Source organism: Nyctereutes procyonoides, unplaced genomic scaffold, assembly GCF_905146905.1.
Source record: "Nyctereutes procyonoides isolate TBG_1078 unplaced genomic scaffold, NYPRO_anot_genome, whole genome shotgun sequence".
Taxonomy (NCBI): Eukaryota; Metazoa; Chordata; class Mammalia; order Carnivora; family Canidae; genus Nyctereutes; species Nyctereutes procyonoides.
In genome coordinates this window covers 21,225,831-21,253,142 of record NW_026575136.1, presented here as the reverse complement: position 1 = coordinate 21,253,142, position 27,312 = coordinate 21,225,831, and the positions used below count along the sequence as shown (strand labels likewise).

Below are 27,312 nucleotides of genomic sequence, written 5' to 3'. Positions count from 1 at the left end.
TCTCTGACTTTTTGAATAAGAACTTCAGGATAAGGCTCATTTTTAAAACACTGTACGTAAGATTTTAGTGCACAGGCAAAGCGATGACTTACTTTTCCTTTTTTTTTTAATTTTTTTATTATTTATGATAGTCACACAGAGACGAGAGAGAGAGAGAGAGGCAGAGACACAGGCAGAGGGAGAAGCAGGCTCCATGCACCTGGAGCCCGACGTGGGACTCGATCCCGGGACTCCAGGCTCGCGCCATGGGCCAAAGGCAGGCGCCAAACCGCTGCGCCACCCAGGGATCCCATGACTTACTTTTCCTAACACAGAAGGTGTATGAGCAATGCAAGACAAGTGGCATCTGATGATTTCAAAGGTAAAATTCCAAATGAGAAGTGGTGGTGAGGAACATGAGACACTAAGTTCATGCAATGAGAAGAATGAATGAATCAGGTGGATAGTGCAGTAAGAACACAGAAGGCAGGATTACTCCCCAGTGCTAGGAAGCCCAGTTTAGCAACAGAATGGAAAGCAAACACAAAGACAGTCTCTGTGGTGCAGCAGCAGTTTAGGAACACAATCTGATGACTTGTTGGTGAACAGTGAAAATATCCATTTTGTCACTGTTTATCCTTGTAAATGGCAAGATGCGTTCTTCATCTTTGTCGCTACTTTTATTCATTATGTGGAAATACCACTAGTTTTGTTCTTAATTGCATTCAGTGATTTTGTCCTAATCTTGACAAAACATCTGAGATTTGGCCTAACTTTCTTACCTTAAAATTTAGGAAATAAGTTCATTATAAAATCAACCTCAACCAATATTAATATAGTCATTAAATAAAACATGCATGGTTAGAAAACATATGAAATACTGGAGACACATTTTCATGATGTAGATTATAACAAAGCAAAATCAAACATAGTAATAGTACTAGAGTATAAAACTCTAAATATAAGTTTCATAGAATTAAAATATTCCTATGGTAGTGTCTGAGGCTTCCTTCCATTTGGTGGTATTATAAACTAATCAAGATGAATATAATTCTGTTGTTTAAAAGATTCATTTTCTCTAATTGAAATATTTCACACTATAGATGTAAGCCATTGCATTAAGTATAGAGATGAAAATTTTGTGCGTTTTTATCTCCAGGATACCAGCACATCCCCAATGAATGAGTCAACAGATGTCCCTATTTACAGGTGACCTGGTACTTGCTGACTTCCCTCTCTTTTTAGCAGCACCGCTTCTGAGTCTTACTTGCTTATAACATAAGACAACTATGCGAAATGATGATAATGCCTTGATTTAAAGTTGCAAAATATGTGTTTAACTCCAGGTTCAGCAGGATTTTTTTTTTTAAGATTTTATTTATTTATTTATTCATGGGGCGGGGTGGGCAGAGACATAGGCAGAGGGAGAAGCAGGCTCCATGCAGGGAGCCTGATATGGGACTCAATCCAGGAACTCCAGGATCATGCGCTGAGCCAAAAGCATACGGTTAACCACTGCGCCACCCAGGATTCCCTCAGCAGTAGGATCTTAACATATTTAACCTATGCCCTCATTTAGTGTCTACATGAAGACAGTTTAATCCAATCTCACAAAGCTTTGGTAAGTACTGGGCAAAGGTTCAGGTTCCTCCTCTGCTAAATGTTAACAGTAACAGTATCCATTTGATAGGATTAGAAGATTAAATAAGATACTATGTATAAAGTGCATAACAAAATGCCTGGCACAGAGTAAATGTTCAATAATCAGCTATTATTAATGGGCCTCCTATTGTGCTAGGTGTTTAACAGCTGTCTTGCAGGGTTATAAGAGATACATTAAGAGTTAAAGCAAAAAGCACGTTCAAAGGTAGTTCCTCTTTCCATTTCTAATGATAGAAGAGAGAACTGGGATGCACATAAGTCAGTAACATGCTGAGTGGAAGCCTGGAGAGGCTGTTCATCTCCTCCCCTCCACAACTGAAGTACTCACTCTGTCTCCAAGTTCTTGGCAGTGTCAGTAGCTGGTAAGCTTCAGCTGAGTTCCCCCTGTAGGATTTGTGCTAAGATGAAGACAGCTGCCTCATCCAAGGTCACACTCCCTTCCCAGGACACCCCAGATCCACAGACTGAATAGAGGGATATGAAGGCCAAGCCCTTTGCTCCAATTCAAGGACAACTTTGAAGGGCCATCTCAGTTCCAGAGTTCCCTGGGATGAGCTGAAACTTTCTAAGTAACTGAAATACTATTCAGTGTTTTCCTCTACGCAATCCTTCTTCCATTTCCTAAAAGTACTGATCCCAAGAGTATTCCTGCACAAAAATCTGTCTCAGAATCCACTGCCTGGGGAAATGACTTATGCTACTTGTCCAAAGTCAAAAAGGTAATGATTCAAAATGGGATTTACTACACATGTGCCAGCATAATTCCACAATTATAAAATAAAGAAGAAGAGGCCAAATGAAAGAATGAACCAGGGGTACTGGGTGGTGCAGTCAAGCATCCAACTCTTGGTTTCCGCTCAGGTCATGATCTCAGGATCATGAAATTGAGCCTCAAGTCGGGTTCTGCACTCAGCACAGAGTCTGCTTAAGATTCTCTCTTCCTCTCCCCCTCTTGCTCTCTTTCCTCTAAAATAAGTAATTTCTTTTTTAAAGAAAGAACTAAAAGACCTATAGGCAACATTTTAAGTGCTACCCTAAAATATCCCAACAGTGACTCATTTTTTGATCAAAATAAAAATGAAGAGTGATCTCTACTGAAGTTGAGTTGAAATAAGTGTGTCTATCCCTACAAGAAGGGGAAAATGAGAAGGTCATGAAGGTAAATTTCCTGAGATCCTCTCTATTTCACTTCAGAAGCAGAGACTAACTGGACCAAAAGGGGCTTTGAAGACAGAACAGTTCTGTCCTTTATTTTATACAAGAGGAAACTGCAACTCCCACCAAGGAAAGAGTGGCCTAGTTTAGGCTTTTCTTTTTCTTTTTTTAAGATTGTATTTATTTATTCATGAGAGACAGTGAGAGAGAGAGAGGCAGAGACACAGGCAGAGGGAGAAGCAGGCTCCATGCAGGGAGCCTGACGTGGGACTCAATCCTGGGTTTCCAGGATTACATCCCAGGCTGAAGGCAGCGCTAAAACGCTGAGCTGCCCTCTAATCTAGGGCTGAAATTCCAGAGTCCTTCAGCATAGGCTTCAATATGTGATTTTGATATTTTATACAAAGTGTAACTTTGCAGTGTGAAACTTCTGCAAAAGATTTATATATATTCAGGGCAGCCTGGGTGGCTCATCGGTATAGCGCCGCCTTCAGTCCAGGGCCTGATCCTGGAGACCTGGGATCAAGTCCCATGTTGGGGCTCCCTGCATGAAGCCTGCTTCTCCCTCTGCCTGTGCCTGTGTCTCTGCCTCTCTCTCTCTCTCTGTCTCTGTCTCTCATGAATAAATAAATAAAATCTTAAAAAAAAGACAAGATTTATATATATTCAAATGTAAGTATGAGATGCATTATAAAACTAAGTATGACTTTTGAATTAGGCATCAGTGTAGTATCATCTTCCCTCCTTTTAAGGTGGGTAATTGGGAATTGACTACATTAAAAGTATTCACAGAACGGTTTTACAAGGAAGGTTAGAATTCACTATCTATACACCTCTAGCTACATTAGCAATTAAAATTCATCAAATATTGTGTCTTAATGCCCTTATCTCAAAATGAGGATAATAATTATTATCTCATTCAATAGGATGCCATGAAGACTAAATATTTAATGGTTGCAATGCATTCTAAATGTCACATAAATAACATAGCAATACATATAGTGACTTCTATCAGGTGAACATTGTAACAAGTTAATATTATACATAACTGATCAAAAAGAGCCAAGAAGGCACAAGAATATTTAAGACATCGGACTGCTTCCAATCATGAGAGCAAGATTTAAACTGATAAATATTTTATAATTATTAAAATAAAATAAAGCAGTCAGGCTCACCCATCAGTGGGGAGTCTGCTTCTCCCCCACTGTTCATGTATTCTCTCTTTCAAAATAAATAAAATCTTTATAAATAAATAAATGAAAAAATTAAATTAAAATTAGGGCAACTATAATAAGTGAGGAAAAATATTAAGGACATTTTACACATTTTAAACTGGTTCTTTATAGGTATTCATTTGTTTTTAAATTAAAAAAAAATTTTTTTTCAAGCAGGCTCCACGACATGGGGCTCAAACTCATGATCCTGAGATCCAAACCTGAGGGGAGATCAAGAGTTAGACATTTAACTGACTGAGCCACCTTGGTGCCCCATATTGTTCACTTTTATTTTTCTAATCTTTTTTAAAGATTTATTTATTTGAGAAAGAGAGAGAGCACATGTGGGAGGTGGTGGGGAGAGGGAGAGAAAGAATCCTCAAGCCAACTCCCTACAAAGCACAGAGCCTGATGATCCCAGGACCCCAAGATCACAACCCACACCGAAATTAAGAATCAGACACCCAACCGACTAAGCCACCCAGGCGCCCCTCATTCATTTTTATATACTATTTCTCACTGGCTGGAAATCTCTCAGAATCTTTTATTTCAATAAAATAATTGTAAATAATATTTGCTAAAGAAGCATTACCATCTGCCCTTCCCACATCTAGTTCTTTGAATAAAGAGTTTTATTTTGAATAAAATACTCAAGGAACAAACGTGGCTTTAAAATACTTAAATATTTTCAATGTTTGGGTAAATTCTATTTATTTTGCTTGGGAAAGCTAAGATGTCATTATGCAAAAGTACCTCCTTGTAGAAAATCCCAGGGTTTCCCTTCTGTCAGAAAGAGCCTTTGGGATCTCCTTATATGTAGTTCAGCTCCTCGTCCCCTAACAAACCCAAAAAGTAGAACACTGACACCCTATCTTTTTTTTAAAATCAATTTCCAAGGCTTCTTTGAAAAATCTCTATTTCTATGTTGCCACACCTTTTTAAATTTCTGCTTTTCTACTAATCTGTTTCCTCTTTTTGTAGTTACAGTAGACACAATTTGCAAGTGAAATTATTACAGTTAAAAGAAAACTCTGGGATGCCTGGGTGGCTCAGCAGTTAAAGCATCTGCCTTCAGCTCAGGGCCTGATCCTGGAGGCCTGGGATTGAGTCCCACATCGGGCTCCCTGCAAGGGGCCTGCTTCTCTCTCTGCCTGTGTCTCTGCCTCTCTCTCTCTCTGTGTCTCTCATGAATAAATAAAATCTTTAAAAATAAATAAATAAGAAAATTCATGAATATCAGAATTTTGCATAAAGATGAATTGTAGTTAGAAAAGGATGGTAATAGTACTGGCCTAGATAACTAAGAGAAAGTGATGTAGACCAATCTGCCCAGCAACTAGCCAATGACTTAGGTGGAGTCTGTCAGCAATTTATTAATTTATGATGTTTCCATATTTATATATAAGTACCTCTATTGAGCTATGTGAAAATTCCTGAGAAACAGCATTTATGTCCATTTTCCTTTTCCATTTATGTCCAGGAAAATACAAAACACACAAAAAAACCTCTTAAGATATTATACCACAAAGGTTAGACTAATTTGTAGTCTTCAAAATAAGGAATGTAACCCCTGAAATGAGGGCATTGTAAGATTTTTCAAGAATACATGGTTTTAAAAGCACAAATAGTTTTAAGATCTGTTAGTTTGAAGGAACTGATTTTTGGATGCTAAGTATGCAAATAAATACCTTCCCTAAAACTGCGAGGGCAGAACTTTTCTAAGGAAAATAATCAAGGATGTAGGATTTGACTTTTTTGAGAGAGAGAGAAAGAGAGAGAGAAAGTGTGTGCACAGGTGCATGCAAGAGCAGGGAAGAGCAGAAAGAGAGGGAGAGAGAATCCCAAATAGGTTTCAAGCTCAGTGTGGAGCCAGATGTGGCACTTGATCTCATGCCCCTAAGATCATGGCCTAAGCCAAAATCAAGAGTCAGATGCTGACTGACTGAGCCACCCAGGCACTGGGATTTCTGACTTTTAAAGGAAAGTCTGTCACATTTTTTTTTTTAAACATGAATGATGATGGTTATCAAATAGGTATGGTAAATATTCTATTGAATATAAAAATAGTATTTTATTTTTAAATGTCAATATTCACACTACCCTCAAAATTACATCTTTTGCGAACGCTTAACTTTATTGTTGAAAAGTTTCAGCTGTCAACATAAAAACATACATGGAATCAGACATTTCTTGATCCTCATTAGAGAGATGGTGAGTGGGGGGAAAAAGTTTGAAAGCCACCAGACTAACTCAGGCCAAAGTTTCATTAACCTCTAATATTCTAGTGTCAAAACTCCAAGTAAGAAGCTATACACATAAATCCTATATACATAAATCCTGGAATGACATAGAGAGGTGAACCTTTTGTAGAGTGGGTGAGATTTGAGCAGAGTTTTATGAATTAAAAGCAGAGAACCTGCAGAACTTGAGAAAAGATAAAGATGCTAGAGCTGAGAGGGAGGGGCCCACAGCTGGCAGGACCACAGGAGAGAGGCAGAGCAGATGTGTGCAGGTGGAAAATGCAAAGGACCTGGGTTTTTAACTCCCAAGAAGCTTGAGTTAAATTGAGATTGTACCACCTTTTGGCTGAGCTACTTTGAAGAAGATTAAATGAGGGGATGGAAAACTCTTCTTGTATTTTGGAGTAACAGCATAGGTTGGTCATTAAGCCCTTCTCAACGAGGAACCATTGAACGGCAGCAGTGTGCATAACAGTCAAAGCACCAGCTCTGGGCCCAACAGATTGTGCTGAAACAAAAAGTGCCATTTCCTAGAAGTATGTTCTCAGCCTGGGTGACTATCTCTCTCTGTGCCCAGTTAGCCTTATGTGTCAAGTAGAGGTAATTGAGGTGCCCACTTTACAGGGATATTATGAAGATTAAGTGAGCTAATGTATGTAAAAGAGCTTAAAATCATGTTCAAAGCTTTATTGGTGGTGGTGGTGGTATTGTCATGATTACTCTCTGATTCTGAATGTCAAACGGATCAGGAGAATACCAACCACTAATAAGTCTTTGTTGTATTAAGAATCTTTAAAAAAAAAAAAACAAAAAACAAAACAGGAGGTGGGCAAGGACAGGCAGCTAAATCTATAGGAGGGTTTTAATAATAAAAGCTTAATATGGCTCCATGATTTTGCGGCATAAGTACAGGACAACAATCCAGGGAAGTTTTCTGCTGTTGTAACTAACAAAGTAACAAATATCTTTTTTCTTTCCTTAAAGGGCCCAAACCCCAAAGCACACTGCAATTTGTTCTATAAAGAATACCTGCAATATATTCAGTAGGACTATATTTGGTTCTTACAATGACACAATTTGTTAGAAATAATTCTGCAATATGGTAGGAATATTTTGACCTTACCTAAAGGAGTTCCAACACTGAAGTACCAAAAGACATTTTAAAATATCTTTAACCTGTTATTAAACACCCCAACCACAGAATACAAGGTAGCAGTACTATACAAGCTTTTTGAGCTCTAATTGTAACTAATGCATCCCTACTCCTGACTTTTCAAACCTCATTAAGGACATATGGCATAGTTTTATAGAAATTATTTTAGAAATGAGAAGTTTAGGTTAAAATCTTAACCAAAATATGCAAACACAAAGATCAGAAATGTGTTTTTTAAGAAAAGCATCTTCAAGACTATGTTTTAAATTTTAAAAGGAAGCTTGGATAACTACAACCAAAGGGTAATGTGCCAAACAGATTGTACTGCTTTCTGATTTTGTCGGCATCCTACTGAAGTTAAAACTCGGAATATGCATTCTGAGGTTTTGTTAACAAAACATATATATTGAAACTAATAGATCAGCATTAGGAATTTTATAACTTACAAGTATGTCTGGCCAGTGAGTAGTTGGATCCACCACTAGTCAAGCCAAATCCCTCAGGAATTTGACTAGAGCTTCGAGGTCTGGTCAACAATTTAGGAGGTTCAATTTCAGCACCAAATTCAGCTCCTATTACTCCTAGTAAAACAATAGCAGTAGCTTGCTTCCGTCTTTCTTCATAAGATGTGGAAATCTTCTTCATTTGTGGAATACTTGACAAGCAACCTGAAAACAAAATATAAGTTAAAAAATATCGATACACAAAAGACATGTAATAATAAAAAAATTCAAGATTACTCTTTCAGGAAATACCATTCGATAAAGGGTACCGAGATGACTTGTTATCCATCTGCAAAAGAATTAATTTGGGCTTCCACCTTTCACTACACAAAAAATCAACTAAAAATAGATGCACAGTACTAAATATAAGAGCCCAAAATAACTTGCAAAAGAAAACAGCTGTACCTTCATGATCTTCAATAATTTATTTTCAGTGCCTTGCTTTTAATTAAGCTTTTTTTTAAAAAAAAAAAAGATTTATTTATTCCTGAGAGACACAGAAAGAGGGGGAGGGAGAGAGGGAGGGAGGGAGGGAGGGAGGGAGGGAGGGAGGGAGGGAGGGAGGGAGGGAGAGGGAAAGAGGGAGAGAGGGGCAGAGACACAGGCAGAGGGAGAAGCAGGACCCATGCAGGGAGCCCGACGTGGGACTTGATCCCAGGATTCCAGGATCACACCCTGGGCCAAAGGCAGGTTTTAAACCGCTGAGTAACGCAGGGATTCCCGATCTCCAATAATTTCTCAGATATAATACAAAAAGCACAAGTAATTTTTAAAATTTCTTTAATTGGATTTCATCAATATGACAAATTTTTACACTTGAATGACAGAATCAAGAAAGTAAAAAGACAATACACAGACTGAGAGAAAGTACTGTCAATTAAGTATCTATAAGGGATTGTATCCAGAATATACAACAAACTCCTACAACTTTTAAAATGGGTAAACAATTTGAATAGATATTTGAAATACGATGATATATGAGTGGCCAATGTGCATATCAAAGATGCTTAACATCACTGGTCATTAGGAAAATGCAAATCAAAACCACGATGAGATACCATTTCACATCTACTAGAATGGCTGCAATAAAAAGGATTCTAAGAGGTGCTGTCAAGTATGAACAAAATGAATGGACTGCAGGTGAAAATGTAAAAAGGTACAACTACTTTAGAAAAGTTTGGCAGTTACTTATTCAGTTTGGCTTTCTATTTCTTCTTGAGTCATTTTTGATAGCTTGCACTTTTAAAGGAATTACTTATTTGATGTGAGATTATCTGTAGTATTCTCTATAATGAAAATATTTCAAATGTATCATTCCTATGGATCCCTTTAACTATTTATGCCTTCTCTAATACTTGTTATGCTTTCCTTGATCAGTTTTGCTAGAAATATATATTTTACTAGATTTTCAAAAAATACTTTGGTGGGGTGCCTGGTGGCTCAGCCTGTTGATCATCCAACTCTTAGATAATGCCTTCAGCTCAGATCATGATCTCAGGGTCATGAGATCAAGCCCCTGTGTTGGGCTCCTCGCTTAACAGGGAGTCTGCATGAGCGTCTCTCTCTCTCTCTCTCTCTCTCTCTCTCTCTCTGCCTATGCCCACCCACTCATATGCTCTTTCTTTCTCAAAAAATTTTATAAATATTCCAGTTTTGATCTTAATATTTCATTTCTTTTATTTCAGCAATTTCTGTTGTTATTTTTATTATTCCTCCTTCATGTTTTCTCTGTCGGTTCTTTTTTTTAAGATTTATTTGACACATACAGAGAAAGAGAGAGAGCACACACACAAGTGTGGGGTGGGAAGCAGAGGGAGAAGCAGACTCCCTGCTGAGCAGGGAGCCCAATGTAGGGCTTGATCCCAGGATTCTGGGATCATGACCTGAGCTGAAGGCAGAGGCTTAACCAACTGAGCCATTCAGGAATCCCTCTAGGTTCTTTTTAAAAATCTACTTTTAAGTAAATTCTACACCCAACATGGGGCTTGAATTTACAACCCCAAGATCAAGAGTCACAAGCTCCACCCACTTAGCCAGCCAAGCACCCGTTTTGTTTCCAGGTTCTTAGGATAAACACAATTCACTTATTTTCATAACCTATTATGGTTAATGTTGCCAATCACAGAATCAACATTCATTTTCCTCTCCTTTAATAATACAACTTCAATTTTTACTGAGTAGTGATATGTTTACATCTTCTCGGGGTCCTTTCAAGAAATGTCAAATCTACAGCCTAGATCCTGGCTTTAAGCTTTACTCATGATATATCTTAAGTCCTTTTTAGCTCACAGGAGCCAAAAGCCTGCTTCTGGAAAGCAGCTAAGGGTTTCAGCCCAGATCATTTCTATTTTATTACTTGTCCACAGAGATATCTATCTTTCTGGAGACTAGTTATGTCTTTTTGATTTTCTGTTTGTATATCTTATCCATCATCGCTATATATTTGGTACAGAAAAATTTTAAAAAGTGAACTTTTGGAGACACCTTCACTGGAGGTCAGCTTTCTACTCTTTTCAGCCATCCATCCAGCTTTTCTGACCCCTTTCAAGTAGTCTGTCTCTATATTAATAAAATCAATATAACAAAGGGCCCTCAGAGCTCAGAATGCCAAATAGGAAATTAACAGCAGGAACCTCTGAATGCTTTTAGATGTTATTTTATTTTGTCTCTTCATTTACTTTTTCAATATAAACTAACTGGAGGTAAGGCAAGGGAATGACAATATGAGAAGCTATAGGTGGACCAACCAAATCAAGAGAGACTTCTGCAGGGCAAGCTGAAGACTTTTAACTTTTGGTTAGTGAAAAGGTGTTAAATAATTTCATATAAGGTGGTGATATCAGATTTATTCATTGTTAGAAAGATCATGATAGTGGCAGGCGGGAGGCAGATTATGAGGTAAAATAAGACATGTCCAGTAGAACCAAAAGAAGACTCCTGCAACAATCAGGTTAAAAACAGTAAGTACCAGTCGTAGTAGGAATTCATTAATTCCATCAGTTACTCAGTCTCAATATAAGAACTGAAGATCTGGCGTATTTGTGGCATCATGCTTGCTGTGAAAAGAGATGTGAAAAGCAAGTTCACTGTCCTCTTTGAACTTAAAGGCTACTAAATAAGAATCAGAAATAGGTTACAGAATCAATGAGAACATTATGAACTGAGAGAATAGTATGTTTAAGAACCTAAAAAATAAAGTAATTTGTTGACTTCTATTTCAAGAAGCAGTAGTTGGGCTGCAAGCCTATGAGACAAGAGAAAGACAGAAAATGGGCAAGGGAGGCAGGCAAGGGCCAGACAGACCTCAGATGGCATCATAGATCATATTCACATTTTAATTCTTATTCTATAAACAACAGGAAGATACCCAAGGTAGAATTTAAGCCACAGAATGATGTAATTAGATCTAGGGGTTCAGAGGATATTGTGGAAATCAAAGTGAGAGATTAAGACTAGTTTAGTCTTGGGATGTCAAATAATGCTAAGTAAATAGGAGATGCAGAGAAGCGGGTATCTTTAAGATCCATGGTGAGTCCTGAGTAAGTTGGTGAAAACACTGCAGATTTTAGATGTCATACCTTAAGTTCTTTTAAAAATCTAAATTAAGACAATTATCAGAATTAATTAAGACAAAATTAGAACAAAAAGTAAAATATTTAGTAAGAATTTTGGCAAAAGTTAATTAAAACAAGAGTAAAAACAAAGCAAAAGAAATCCTTTCAAGGTAAGTAGGTATGGCCTTTCCAGAAGCTTAATAAAAAAACCACCTAGAGCACAAAGTTCTTTAATATAAACTTTAAATTGCATTTATTTAGCCGTGCTGAAAGGCAGAATGGGTGTGAGTGAGCAGACCTAGTTGAGCCTAAGAAAAGGAAGTGGCAGATATTACAAAGAATTTAATAGTTGGAAAGGAGTAATTGTATAAGAAAGTGGCATTAAAGTACTTATAAAAAAACTAAGAAAATTAAGATGGTAACATCAAAGAGTGGTTACTGTTTATCTGGAAAATAAGAAGAGTTTGGTTCATCTGAGTACAAAGAAAGATTTGTTGTTCCTGTTGTAGTTTCTTAGCTTCTGCATGTCACTTTTGCTTAAAAAAAAGTTCTGAAAATTTGCCATTAGTTTTCACGCACTGTATTAGAAAGACAAAAGCCAAAATGAGTCCAGAGAATACACTGGTCTTTAAAAATATTGTAATTCTTTCATGTAAAACTTTAGTTATTATTCATTACTCTAATTTGTTAAATTTTTTTGTAGTCTATTTCAAACCACTTGCATGCTACAAGGATATTCCTTCCAGCCTTATAAAATTACTTTATCACTTCCAAGGTCATGATCACTCTTATTTCATGAATTCACATTTCTTATAAAAAAGGTTCAATTAACATTTCAAAAATATTTAAGTAACATTCAGAAATATCTTCTAATCAGATACCACTGATTCTCTCTCTTGATGGTTTTCTTCTAGTTTTTTAAAGGTAAAGAAGCGTTAGTAAGAGTGTTAGTTCATATGGGCAATGACAGATTCCAAGTGTGCCACTGATCTGTCACAGTTCCAATAACGAAAGTAGGGGAGAAAGCTAAAAGCTTACCCATACTAAGAAGAAACAAAATCAATAACCACTGCCCCTGTGTTTAGGAGGGTGAAAACGAACCCAAATTCTAGAGAAAGGAATATCTAACAGATTGATAATTTGTATCTCAGTACATGCATTTAAAACCAACTTTGAGTACAAGCGCGCGCGCGCGCGCCACACACACACACACACACACACACGGGAGTGAGAGCTCGGCGCAACTGCATCTAGCTTCATGTAGTAGATATTTCACTCTTTCCATAGTAGTCTTGAAACAGGAAGCAAATCGAGTTCCCCTCCCCCCATGTCTCAGCAAGAGCATGCTCCATAACAATAGTTCAAAGGAAAGCTCTATTCTGCAGTTGCACTGATTGTTCTGTCAGCTGACCTCTGCAGAAGGGAATTGCTAACCGCTGCCTTGCTCCTTAGCTGACAAATGAATGATCGCAGCTCCATCTATTTTCACTATGGCTGCCTCTAGCCCAGGTGCTCAGACAGAGAGCCCGGTGTGACATCTTAGATCAAGATGAATTGGCACAAACTCCTGATCCAAGATTGTTTTATACCATTTAATTTAGTTTCTTCCCCTGCTTGGATGAGCACAGCTCTGGTTATGGATTTCTATTCTAATGTACTGAAGCAGGCCCTGAAAGAAGCCAATGAAGCAGCTGCTGGAGCAAGGGACTGCAGGGATACTGATCAATAGGCAAGGCATTGACCCCAGCCGTTCAGCCTGTGCAACGGCCCCTGCTTGAAGGGGGAGGGGGCCCCAGAAGCACACATGGGCTGCTTCCAGTAGGAAATTAAACAACAGGGGCATTTGGACAGCTCCGCCTCCACTCTGGTCTCCTACCTTCCCTATGTTCCTTTTGTTTAATTACCTCAATCTTGTCTTAACTCCCACTTCTCAGGAAGGAATTAAGACTTTAGGGAAGTTTAAACAATGTGCTTTAAAACAGCCATTTCTAAATTTTATCCTGAAGCTAATAGAAAGTACCATAACAGGTGCTCTCTGCTAAGTGGCCAAAATATGAAATCTTAATTAGCTGTCAAGCACATCACTTGGTGTAATTTAAAGTTTGGCATGCGCACAGGCTCAGAAGAACACTGTCCAACTGGCTATTAATACTATTGATGGTGAAATTCTCTGGTACGTAATTTTTATCAGTACTCAGATCTGAAAATATGATAGTTCTTTGTTAACAAGGAAAAAAGTAAGAGCAAGAAAAGGATCACCTAAAAAGAGACACTGACTGATTAGTGATTATATAAGGTACAGATGCCCATCCTACTACTATTCCAACAGCAACATATAGCAATTTCTGATTCTTTGATTTTTCAGATTTGGAAACATTTAAAATTATTGGCTTTGCCTGGGTTTGCTCTTAAATAATACAAGACACAGGCAATTAGCTACAATGTTTTCCTATAAAAAAACTGACACAACCAAATGGGAGATTTTGAGATATTAAAAATAAAATAATTCTGTAAAAGTACACCTTTCTACAGTTTCATTTGTCTCATGAAAATTTGGTATTTTTTCACAGAGACATGCCTCCATTTAATCATGCTAAAGGGTGACATGGAGATCCATTTTCTTGACAGGACGGTTGATCACCCTATCACAGTAAGAAAATTAATACCTTCGACTAGCCCTGTGTGGAAAACAGAAGCTGGATGCAGTGGTAAAGGACAAAAATGTTCTACATTTTAAGTTGCAAATAGGATACCTGTTCCGTGTAAAAATAGCAGCTTTCTTCATTATTGGGTTTCTTTAAACAAAATATGAGCCTTTGATTTTTATTAAAACAACCATTTAATTCATACAGTGTTCCTCAAAAGTACTTATGTCTTTAGATTTAGCATAATTGACTCTACATTTACACGAATACGAGTAAACACTTTACTTACAGCTTAACTGGAACACAGGTAAAATATTTGAGAAGTTTAAGCTATTTAAAGGGCTGTGAGATATTGATTGCCTCATTTAAAAAGCAGTCAGAGAGTGCAACCAAGAGGTCAAGATAAATTTAACAGTTTGAAGCACTTTACTAAATAACTCTAAAGATCATGTTAATTGGCTTTGTGCAGTTCCAGGGTAAAATTAATTTTATCCTAGCTTACAATAAAAGGATTAAAAGACATATTAAGTTCTTCAGTTTTAACTGGAATAGGAATCAATGGATTTGAATTAAGGCTAACGGCGGTTTTATGAGAGATGGACTACCAGCAGATACTTTATATCTGTGATTAGCCATATATTGATGGAGCTCTGTTATTGTATTAGGTATTAAGCCTTAGATAAGAAGATACTACCAATTTACTACTCTGAGAATATAGTGTAAGAACGGTGAGGTTTGACCTGGAAAAACCATTATCAAAAATTTAATTCTTTGTTTAGACAGAGTATCAGAATGCTTTCCATAGATGACTTACATATGTTTGATATTTAAAACTCTAATAAAAATTAATGAAATAATGTGTTTGAATTCAGGCATAATTCACTTCATGATCATGACTGTACTTAAAACTGTATCACAAACACATTACTAGGGTTTTTAAAATCAAAACATTACATTCAGGTTGGCTTAGCATACTAATTTTATGCCAGAAATTTCTGCTATATGATAGAGTCCAAGTGACATTCACAATGATATCAACGTTTTCTAAATTTGGTATAAATTTTAATATACTCCAAAACACCCCTTTGGAATTTCAGTAATATCTATTTATTCATGATAAATGAGAATAAAAATTTAAATACTTTTCTTTACTCTTTCAGTATTTAATCTATTTTAGAATTTTATGTATAGAAAAACTGCTGTTACTATGTACTGACTCAGTAAGCAAAAAATTGTATTCAATAAGGCATATATCTTATATATTAATAACTGTGACTTTGTAGGATTCTATATGAATGATCAGAGAAGAATATGTTGCAATATCTTACAGCAGAGAACTAAAGGGCAGCACGTAAAGACTATTTAAAATAGTAAGTTGGATTAAGCTAGATAATAGCCTCTATTATGATTCTTTATAACTTTGTTTTATTTGCCATAAAGCATATTTCCTATTAGGTTTTGATTAATTATTAAAAAATAAATTTAATAAAGTGAACTTTGTTAATATTGGCAATCTTGAGTACACAGAAATTTTTTTTTTAAGATTTTATTTATTTATTCATGAGAGACAGAGAGAGAGAGAGGCAGAGACACAGGCAGAGGGAAAAGCAAGCTCCGTGCAGGGAGCCCCACGTGGGACTCGATCCTGGGACTCCAGGATCACACCCTGGGCCAAAGGCGACGCTAAACCACTGAGCCACCCAGGGATCCCTGGAAACTTTCATAATTAGGACATGATTTACTATTTACAAAGTTTGCGTACAGCTAGAATAGTCAGCATATATATATTCAAAGCTCTTACAAAATGTTAGTCAATAAAACTATAAAAATTTTTAAGACTGGTGAAATATTCTTCCAAATTTTTATTTTTATCTATTTCTCTTTTCTTAGCCCTAAGGATACTTTATGTGGCATTATAAACTGATACTATGAAAAACATTAAGATGACTTTACAATAGTATGATGGTGAAATATATCCAATCAAAATATATTTTAATACATTTCTGAACATAAACAGAAGTATCTAAAATAAATTAGATCTTCAAAAGCAAACTGAGTTCAAATTGTTCTCTAGATGTACTTTAAACAAAATAACTTCAACTGTCTCCTGTTATTGAAATTGATAAATGTGGTTGCCTAATGGAATAGTATTTTTAAGATATGCCTTTTTAATAATCATTATATGGTGCTAACCAAATATGCTTTTACATACACAGACACACATTATGAATATATAATTATATGCATGCATATAAGTATAATAATCTTAGTGTACCAAGACATTAAAATTTAAATCTGAGTGAGCTACAACTGTATTTCTGAGATATTAAAATGTGTCATCCAAGTTTTAGAATCATAATGAGAAAAATGACCCTCAGTGGAGTTTCCACAGTGTAAACTGTTTCCACATATATTTGGCCTGAACTTTTTCTATACCTACTTGATATATTTTTTTAAGATTATTTATTTATTTATTCATAGAGACACAGAGAGAGAGAGAGAGAGGCAGAGACACAGGCAGAGGGACAAGTAGGCTCCATGCAGGGACCCTGATGTGGGACTCAATCCAGGGTCTCCAGGATCATGCCCTAGGCTGCAGGTGGCGCTAAACCGCTGCGCCACCGGGGCTGCCCCCTACTTGATATTCTTAAGTATAAGACTGATAAAGTACAATGCCATAAAGGTGTCAACTCTTAACCAAATAGGTAACAGTAATCTTCCAAGAAAGTATTAACAATAGGGTGGGAGGAGGAAGTCTTGAAGCAAAAATCTTTTCATATTAATATATTTTAGAAATAATTTTTAAAAGAATTTAAAATGCTACAGTATTCTAACCAAATTTCAGTTATTCATTATATCCCAATTCTTAGTCAAATACTTTAAAGAAGAATCTGTTAAATGGAAACATATAAAGACATTGGTACAATCTAATGGGTGAAAAAGGACTCAAAGACTTCAGTCTCTTGGTGGTGAATCTGGGTTTCATAAGCTCATAAGGAGAATCTATGGGTCAACACCATCATAAACGTAATTTAGTTCCTTTTTTTTCCAGCCAAGTGCTTTTATATGAATATTGCATAGTATTTTCATTTGTTGACACAACTTAGAGCACTGCAAATCCTGCAATTTTTATACATAATAAGGTATATAAATTCCGATGATATGGGGAAAAAAAACTGCAGATTGGTTATATGGCCAACATGTAAATTTCTGCTGCACCATTAAGTAAATAAAACGTGAAAGTTTTCTGAATCTTCCAATCTACCTCTTTGGGAAGAAAGATAAATTGATTAAAAATGACAATCATGAGGCACCTGAACATTTACTTCCAAACTTTCACATTATTACCAATGCACGTACATAGACTACTTTCAGGATTCACCTCTCTTACCAACATAGGTTTCCTCTGGTACTTTAAAAACATTTTAGTTTACTTTTTGACCCATCTGTCAGTGTTTTCCTTGTACCTACTGGGGTTAGGGATATGGAAGCTGCTCCCCCAAATCTATGAGGCTTTCCCTGTTTTTGCTGCGGCTACACTGTGTCCTGCCCCCCCTCCCTTGAAAGCTGAAGTAAACAAACAAGCTCTTCATTTGTATGTATGCACGATAGCCCCCTGCTGGAACACAACAGGTTCTACAAACGCATATCTCCTGCTGTTGCTGCTGATTAAGCCATTTTAAAATAATGTCTCTTGCAAATATATATGTGCATGTGCACTTGACAAAATATATCAAATCCATTATTCACAAAATCAGATAAACACTCCAAAATGATTTTCCTTTAAAAGGCAACTTAATCACGATATTGCTTGCAGGTTATGTTGATAATTTTGATAAGCAGAAACTTTAAACTTTGAAGGCAACTTGTATTTTCAAGTAATTCTTGTAACAGTTTCTTATTCTTCACACTGACAAGTTCTTTATCCTTTCCCCCATGATCTGCATTATTTTGGTTCCCCCCCCCATTCTCTACCTAAACATCTGCAAGTCAATTTGTTTTTACTTTTAGTGCAAATACTCTGAGAGAAAATTGCGATTCAAAAAATTCCAAAGATCTATCATATCCATGCACTCAGAAATCTTGTAGTTAATAATTACCAAAAATACTGTTCAAGTTCACTTTACCTTTCAAAGGTGAATCTGAGATAACACTTCAAGTCTTAAAAACTATGAATTGTAACATTAAGACCATTTTAGCTTTTTCATGAAGAAAGAAATATTTCAAAAACAGTGGTTAGTGGCATATAAAGTCATAGAAATTACGAAAATATGGCAAATAATTCTCATAAATTCTCATACAGGTAATGTGCAGAATAAAACACCTGCGGTGAGATTCACCTATAAAAATACTGGAGTAGATATGATGTTTTCTTTAAGGGATCAAATGGGACACATGAGACTTAACATTTGGGGCACTGTTAGGGTGGATCCATGACAATTTCACACCCGGGCATTACAGACAGTGAGAAATAGACTGTTACATCTGAGGTCACTGATATTCATAAAATGACAAACCATTTATTAGATTCTTAAACTTAAAAACTATTTTCACCTAAGTTATTATCTTTATCAACTTGGTAATACAAAACCAGATCAAAGGGGATAACTGCCTTGTTCTACTGAGAAGTAGAACATCAGCTCTTTTATAAGAAGTATTTGTAGTATTCGTTTTTCTGAATTATTATATATTTGGTCACAATAATGAAACAATGCCATGTAACCCAAAGTTACCATTTTTAACAGGTTTGTTTGCAGTAAGTTAGAACCTGTATGGTATTTCTTGCTTTTATTTTTCTTAGTAGATTATAATGTTATCTCTGATTTTGAAAAATGATCACCTTATTTCACAGGTTATTTTTTCTTCTGCTTTCTTTCTATAGGGTAAGTTAAGTAAAAATAATGGAGCATGAGAGGCAACAAAATTCCAATATTGTGGAAATTAATGGCCAGACCTTTGAAGTAGTAATAGATCTGGAAAAAGTTGTGGTGGTTAAGCCCAAAACATTTTATAGCAAAGATTTTAATAAAACAGTTGACAACTAGCAGAAAAACATAAGATTTATCTCTTTTATGCATCCTGTGAGTTATTAAAACTTGATGTAGATTAACATATGGTACAGTTCTTAAAAACTAAAAAAATAATAAAAATTAAGGAAAATTGTTTAAATTTAAAGAAGAAAAAATGAGAAAAGAAATAAGGAGAAATTTACAGGAGAAATAAAAAGGTCATTGACAACTCTGACTTAATTTACTAATCATATTAACAGATGACCAAGAAAGTAAAACTTTGAAAAAGAAAAAGACAAATTAGCAAAGTCAAACTGAGCACTTGTGCTAAAAGTCTAAAAGCCAATGACAAAATAAACCACAGCCTCAAATCATTAAGGGTACACTTGTTATTAGCCTAGAACCTATAGAAAAAGTAGTCCATTTATACAGCCTAAGGAATATACACATGTGTAAAAGACATTTTAATTTTAGCTCATTTTCAAAGAGATTTCTAAATAGCTCCAGAGAGCTTAAAAACATAGAAAGCTTGAATTTATCAGATAGTTAAACAGGATTGCCATTTCTGATCTTGTTACACATTCAGGCTTTTATCGTTTTTAAGCTCCATGTAGAGAGAACTATGTGCCTTTGAAATTATTATAGATTATTTTATTATAGATGATTTTAAAATTTTTACATTTCCTCATTTTATGAAGAGGATAACTACTCTATCAAATTGACTTCAGTTATTTAGCAAATTTCTTTTTCTCAGACCTTTTTTTCTGGTTATATGACTTCTTCTCAGGTATCAAATATATTGATATTAAAATTCCATGTAGTTATTTCATATCATTTCCTATTAACTAGTAAATTCCATTTATAACTTGTATCTGAGTTGCCTAACCTGTATGTATCAAATCAAAACAGTCCTTGAGCCTTGAATTTTTACATAATCCTTCCAGTGTTTAACCCAAGAAAGCTAAGTACATATGCCTACAGATCCTGAAAATCGGTCATTGATTTGTTACTACTGTGGATTTGGAAAAGCCACTACTCTTGAAATGAACACTAAGAGAAAAATTTCATATTTTAACCTCTTTATGCATGTAGTCAGATACTCTGGTTTGCAAGATGTCATACTATATGAAAAGACTGGTTTTCAAAAAATCTGTTTCTGCTCTAACACATAATCATCTCCTCAAAATTTTTCCCGATTAGCTAGTCATTAGGTTACTCAGGAGTTACAAAGAGATAGTTTTATAGTCTTATCTTATTCATCTTTATTAAGACTAGAGAGATACTGGGGTGCCTGGGTGGCTCAGTCGGTTAAGTGTCTGTCTGCCTTTGAGTCAGGTCATGATCTCAGGGTCCTGGGATCAAGCTTTATGTCATGCTTCCTACTCAGCAGGGAGTGCTTCTCTCTCTCCCTCTGCTCACTGCACCACTCATTCTCTCTCGCTCTTTCTAAGTAAAATCTTAAAAAAAAAAAAAAAGACTAGAGAGATACTTTCACATGTAAAAACCTGGAAATATATGCAAATAAATAAAAGAGGGACACATATATCCAGGATGACTCTTATTGAACTTAATTGCTCTGAGACTTTTTGGCAGAAGAAAAAAAGGAGAATAAAATCAAGACAGTAACATTTACTGAGAACTCCTCCCACCACCACTCCCACACCATGAGTACCGATATCAGGGTCATAACATAGCACAGAAGAGTTGAACACAGGCAGATGAAAACAATCCTAAGCAAGAATTATTATTATTATTATTATTATTATTATTATTATTATTATTATTATTATTATTTTAGATTTTATTTATTCATGAGAGACACAGAGAGAAAGGCAGAGACACAGGCAGAGGGAGAAGCAGGCTCCCTGCAGGGATCCTGATGTGGGACTCCATCCAGGGACTCCAGGATCACACCCTGAGCCAAAGGCAGGCACTCAACCGCTGAGCCACCCAGGTGACCCCCTAAGCAAGAATTTAACATGCTTATCATTTTTCTCAAGACAGTTTCTCTTACTAGCAAAAGAAAAAAACTGAATAATTTCTCTTACGCTTTATCCTCTGTTTTTGATTTTTACAAAATACTCAATAAGAAACAGCATTTACTCATGTATGAAAAAAAATGTCCAAGGTAAAAGATTCCCCATTTAGAAAACATAAAGCAACAGAAAACCTGAAGCTTATCCTTAAATAATCAAAAGAATATTAGGTTCATACAAATTCCACCTGCTTACTTAGGGTGTTTCACATATCCACTGATACTCTTATTTGTTATAATGACATAGTTATGTGTCCACAACACTTTCTAAATTCTTTCACAAAAAAAAAAAAAAAAGATATACCATTAAAAAGGAAAAGAAAACAAATCAGAAATGTGTAAAACATTTCCTAGGTCCAAGACTAGATAACTGTTAGGAAATTTTGGAATTTTAGAGAAAAAGGATATTACAGAACTCTTTTAACCAAACCAATATTTTTATTTTATAGATAAGGAAGGTCAGGTAGGCTAAGTGTTAAAATGACATGGTGAAGGGCACGATGAGAATGGGCACTCATAGCAACACCATTCCAGATCGATCTCTAGAATCTTCATTGGTCTCTAAGTCAGCATATGTTGCATAGAAACTAGCTAATATTTGACACCAACTCCAAGATGAATCTTTATTAGGTATCTCCAAATCCTGTATAATTAAAAATGTTTCTCAAAGAAGATAACAAGCAAACAAAATTTATAATTAAAAAAAGTTTAAGTTTTGGTCTGTACTATCTAATAATATTACATATATTTTCTACTTGGGCAATCTAGAACAAACGTAAAAAACTAGGGGGAGATATTCTATCAAGCATATGAAGTTAACTAGTTTCAAGTGGGTTTTATGTGGAAAAAAATACATGAAATAAGCAAACAGACAAAAAAATACAAAGTACTAAGCATAATAAACATTATTACCTTTCAGAGACTAAAAACTTAAATAATGTATTACCTAACAGGATAATAAAATCGGCATACTATCCACAGAAACATCAACTATTTCCAAAGAAAAACTCTTCAAATACTACAAAGGAAAACACTAATTGAAAATATAACTTTAGGTTTAGTTACTTCTCCATAAGTCTCAGTAAAAGTTAATACCTGCTATAAGCTCCCATGAACAAAGGTTTTCCAAACTCAGATACCAAACTCCAAATATTGCAAATAAATTCATGATCATTTCCGAAGTTCATGTTGTAATATCAGAGTATAGCTTAGAGTCACCATAAGGGTTAAGACAATCATTTTCTACTGCATACTAGTGCTATTCTAAGCCGATAGTGTGTTTAAATCCACACCAATGAAATCAATACAGCACTGTTCTATTCAAGGTGAGACCAAATAAACCTGTCTGAAGCTTTGAGAAATAGGCTTTGCAGTATACTTTGAGTGCTAAATGCCTTTCAGTCCAGAGATCTGTCATTAAATAATCATTAGCCATCATTCACTCTTCCTAAAAAGCTTAACATTTAAACTTGTTCAGCATCCACTAAAGCATTAGTATAGACTACCAAGTAAGTACTCATTAGCACTTAGGGATGTTTCAACCACTCTGTTTAACTGGGCATTGTCTTATCAAAAAAAATACCCCCAAATATTAACCTATAATTTGCCACTAGATTAGAGGGCAGTTTATACAAATGATTAGTAAAAAGGACATTAACATAATGATCGGTCTCTTTCGGATAACATGGCATAACTCACAAAGTTACAATAAACTCTTTCCTGTCTGATCTACCCAAATAAAACCTGATGTCTTTCCTACCATTCAGCATCATATATAATTCAGCATCACATATAAGTCAAATAAAATCAAGTTAATCACAATAGAGAATTCATCAGGAAGTCATCTTGGCTTTGATCCTGAATGTATTTTAAAATAATGCTTCTTCTATCAATGCTATTCATGTTTCACTTTCAATATATGATCATCTCAGCTGCTGAATATCTACTATAATGCACCATGTATTATTTTAGATATCACTAAGTAGAGAGAGAAAATTCAGATACATTTATCTTCTATTACCTGGAAGATTAAGTAAATAATATAGAATGATCCATATTTAGTAATGTTATTGGGTCATATGCATAAATTTGATGGTCAAAGTAATTTTCTCTAAATTTATCAGAAGTTAATCCTTGTAGGCATTACAGTAATCCTCTCAATTTCAAGCTAACACTAATGAAGATGTCATTTCTGAAGATATTAATTCATTCTTCATTTTTAAAAGCTCAAATAAAAATATACGGCCAGATACTTAGGATCTCATCTCCAGTTTTACAACTTATCACTTTCAATTTTAATATAGATTTCAACCTAAATGAGAGTCATGATATTATATGGACATTTTATTTAACTGGATGACCTCTGATATTTTCCCAGAAGTATTTGGATAACTACATACAAAACAAAAATATTCTTTCAGCTATTAGGTACTTTAAAATACACTGAATACAACCTGTTATATTTAGAAACTTTATAGTATTCTAATTATCATTTTATTTGATCTATAATGTTTTTATTTAATCAATACCCCAACATAAAATTTCAATCGCTAAGATCAAACAAGTACAATATTACTTGGATAGTTAGGTAAATGTAGTATCATACTATATCATACTATATTCTAATTACAAAACATTTCAAGACTCAGAAATTAAAGAAGGTAATATAAAACCAAATCTCACCATAGATGGTCAAATTTTCACTTACATGCTGCACTGAATTGAGATGCATTTTCAATATACTCTCGAATATAAAATGGGACATTCCTTTTCACTGGTTAAAGTATGACAATAATTATACCAATCAAATAGTTAACTAAAAACAAAGAGTTTACTAATTTTATAAAGGAGACAGTTTTTTTGGAAAATGTAAGAAAAATAGTAAAACTAAAACTCACTTACATAAAAGTATAATTGCAGATAACAAGAAAAATGGGGAATATCCAAAGTTAGCATGAGTATCGTGAATGCAAATTAGTCACACGTTCCTAAGAAAGCCTTGAATTTCAAAAAATTGAAAATAGTGTTTTGTAATAAATAAAAATCCAAAGTTTTGCAATTATCATCATTCACCAGAAAATGCAGTATTTTTTTTAAAAAAATGCATCATATACAAAATTCGCACCACTGTACTTGACTCTGATCTAGTCCTCCTCGAAACTGGTAAACTCTTTCAGAACCTCAGGTAAATTCTCCTTTTTTCAGCTATAAAACAATGCTGGCAAAGTCAGTAAGGCCTGACAAAATGCTTTCATTCCCTGCAGAATCTGTACCAAGAATTTCTTACTGCTAATCTCTTACTGACTAAGGAATCAATATTTCAACATACCATACTATCTTTCTGAAATTTTAAGTAATAAGTTTTGCTTTATAATCATTACAATTACTTAAAACAAAGTAGACTTACTATCTTTATGATTAAATTTAGCCTCTTTTTTTAAAGGTAAAAATAAGAAAAGGAATTTATTTGCTCTTCATAACAACTGTTTTGTATATACTAAACTGCATTATGAAAAAGAAACAAAATGTTTTCAAATAATTCATGCCTTTAAAGATATGTTAGATTAACTGTTAATACAAAAACGTGATCAATAAAAGCAATTCATTCTTGACTGTCAAATCTCACTGGGTATAGGTAAAACTTCAATAAAACCAGTACTCTTCTGGATTTTATATTTTGAAGCATGATTACTATTTTATTGTAAAGTATACAGGAGTAACACACTATTTTAAATTATAGTCATTTTGAAACTAAGTTGCAACTTATCCTGATTCTTTATGAATAGACTAGATTCTTATCGGAAATCAATTGGAAGGGGTAGCCCCGGTGGCGCAGCAGTTTAGCGCCGCCTGCAGCCCAGGGCGTGATCCTGGGGACCCTGGATCAGGTCCCACGTCGGGGCTCTCTGTATGATGCCTGCTTCTCCCTCTGCCTGTGTCTCTGCCTCTCTGTCTCTATGAATAAATAAATAAAATCTTTAAAAAAAAAAAAAGGAAATCAATTGGAAGGCAGGTAAAATTAGATAGTCATGGTTACCAGAATATCAATAAGAGATACAGCAATATTCAATTCTAACTCTGATGCTAAAATAAAAAGATATTAAAATAAAAAAGACAATATTTCTGCAAGACAATATTTAAGACGCAGAATATATTTTAATGCCATTATATTGAACCTGAAACACAATGAAAAAAATTATTTTCATTATTTCCAACAAAATTATTGAAATTGGATTTTATTTTATATTTGTCATTTGAATGTCCTAAAAACAAAAACCTATACTAAATTGTAAGGATATAAAATAGGCAATTTAAGCTTTATCACATTTCAAATATTTATTAACATAGACATTTGGTAAATGAGAATATTTTGCAAAAAAATGTACCAAATTTGCTATGCTGAATTTAAGAGTTGACTGTAGAAAATTAAGAAAAAGTAGGGGAAAAAAGGAAGCAAAAAATAGAGTGCATCACAAACATAAATACATTGCACACAGATCCAGAAAAGTCAAACTTAAGCATAAGCATTACTTGTGAAATAGCTTCAAACCACATTACATGGCAAACTTACATCTTTAAGTTATTAAATAAGTATCAGATCAAATGCCTCACATTAAAAAAAAAAAAGCCTACAGAGTTCCAAGATATATAAACATAATAATAGATGACAATAGTAAAGTGCTTCTGAAAACTGTTCAAGCTCTGCTTCTAAATTTTTCATTACTGGTTAATGCATATTTACATGCAAACTGTCTTGTACTTTCTATACAACTGCATCTACAAACGCTTTTACAAAGGCATAACTATGAAAATTATAAAATATACTAATATATTAATAATCCATCTCATTCCTTAAATATCAATTTTTTAAAAAGAAATGCAGCTATCTAAAAGATACAATAATCACTGAAATATTTTTGGTATGGAAGTATTGAAAGCATCTGACAGTGTAATTGTTGCTGTAATGTAATAGTTTACATTACACACTTGAGGCTATTAAGCATGCATTCCTTATCCTAATTAAATGCTCAAAATGGCTAGATTTAATTTTCATAAGAGAGACAATCAATATCATACTTGTCTTTCTTAAAATATTTTTCAAAATGCCTAAACCTACATACCCTGCTCTTTCCTAAAATGACAAATACAGAAAATCAGTAGCTTCTTGAAATATGCTACAAACAGTCCTGTTCAGAAATGAAAGGCCAATACTATATTAAAGGAAAAAAAATGAAACCACAAATAAGTAACAGAATTACAGCAAGTCCCACTGTATTGTAGAAGCTCAATACTGGACTGCTCTGCTGCTGGAGGAACTCCAGAGAGAGTTAACCTGGTGTGATAAAAGACTTGACAAAGCAATTCTGACTGTGTAGCAATGCTAAGTTGTGGACTAATACAAGAACAGGGGGCCCAATCGCTGTCTTTCACCACGCGCAATTTACACATGGCTTTATCAATAGCCCTAGTGCTGAATACAGAACACACTCTATTTGGCTTTCAGTCAATTAAGCTTTAAGCTGTCAGCAAACAAGACTTTTAAGTTAATTTTGAATCACCACGAATCAAGTTGAAGGTTGTGAAAGGGCGGCACACATGCCAGCATGAAAAAAGGCAGTTTAATTGCCTCTGAATAGCTATTATATGCTGCAATTGGCCTATTGAATCTTAGATGATGTATTTATTTATCAAAGTGCAACCATCAAAGATTAGTGAAAGAGTGAATAATAAAAGTGTATATTCCCTATTTTGCATAAGCAATTGATGTGTTTGCAAAGGTATAAAGAATTCAAATTTGAAACATTTTATTTTCTAATGTAAAAAGTTCATGAAATAGAAAATTACTAACTCTAAGTAGGCAGCATCAAAATAGAGCAAGTATATTTCTAGGAAAATAAAGATAAACTTTTCTAAAAAAAAATATGCTGTTACCATAAAATATTTTCATTTATTATTTGAAATGAAAGTGATAATTTAGAATGCAAATATTCCTTTATAAATTCATCAAATACAGAAAGCCAGAAAAACAATTATAAAACTGAACTGCATCAGAAATTTTAAAAGATCTTAATTTAGAATTCTTTAGATTAACTGCATTATCAATTGTATGAAGGGAAAGAACACCATACATCATTTTAATAAAGATTTTAATTAGGATTAGGAG

General features: G+C 34.7%; 1 protein-coding gene across 5 annotated transcripts in view; it reads right to left on the bottom strand.

Moving 5' to 3' along the window:
- Positions 1-27,312, bottom strand: part of LOC129495477 (WD repeat-containing protein 7) — a 353,352-nt gene that overhangs the window by 137,500 nt on the left and 188,540 nt on the right. For all 5 annotated transcript variants that reach the window (XM_055303010.1, XM_055303012.1, XM_055303011.1 and 2 more), the window contains one exon: positions 7,850-8,071. In XM_055303010.1, coding sequence (XP_055158985.1) covers positions 7,850-8,071 — 222 coding nt within the window. The remainder of the gene's footprint in view (positions 1-7,849; positions 8,072-27,312) is intronic.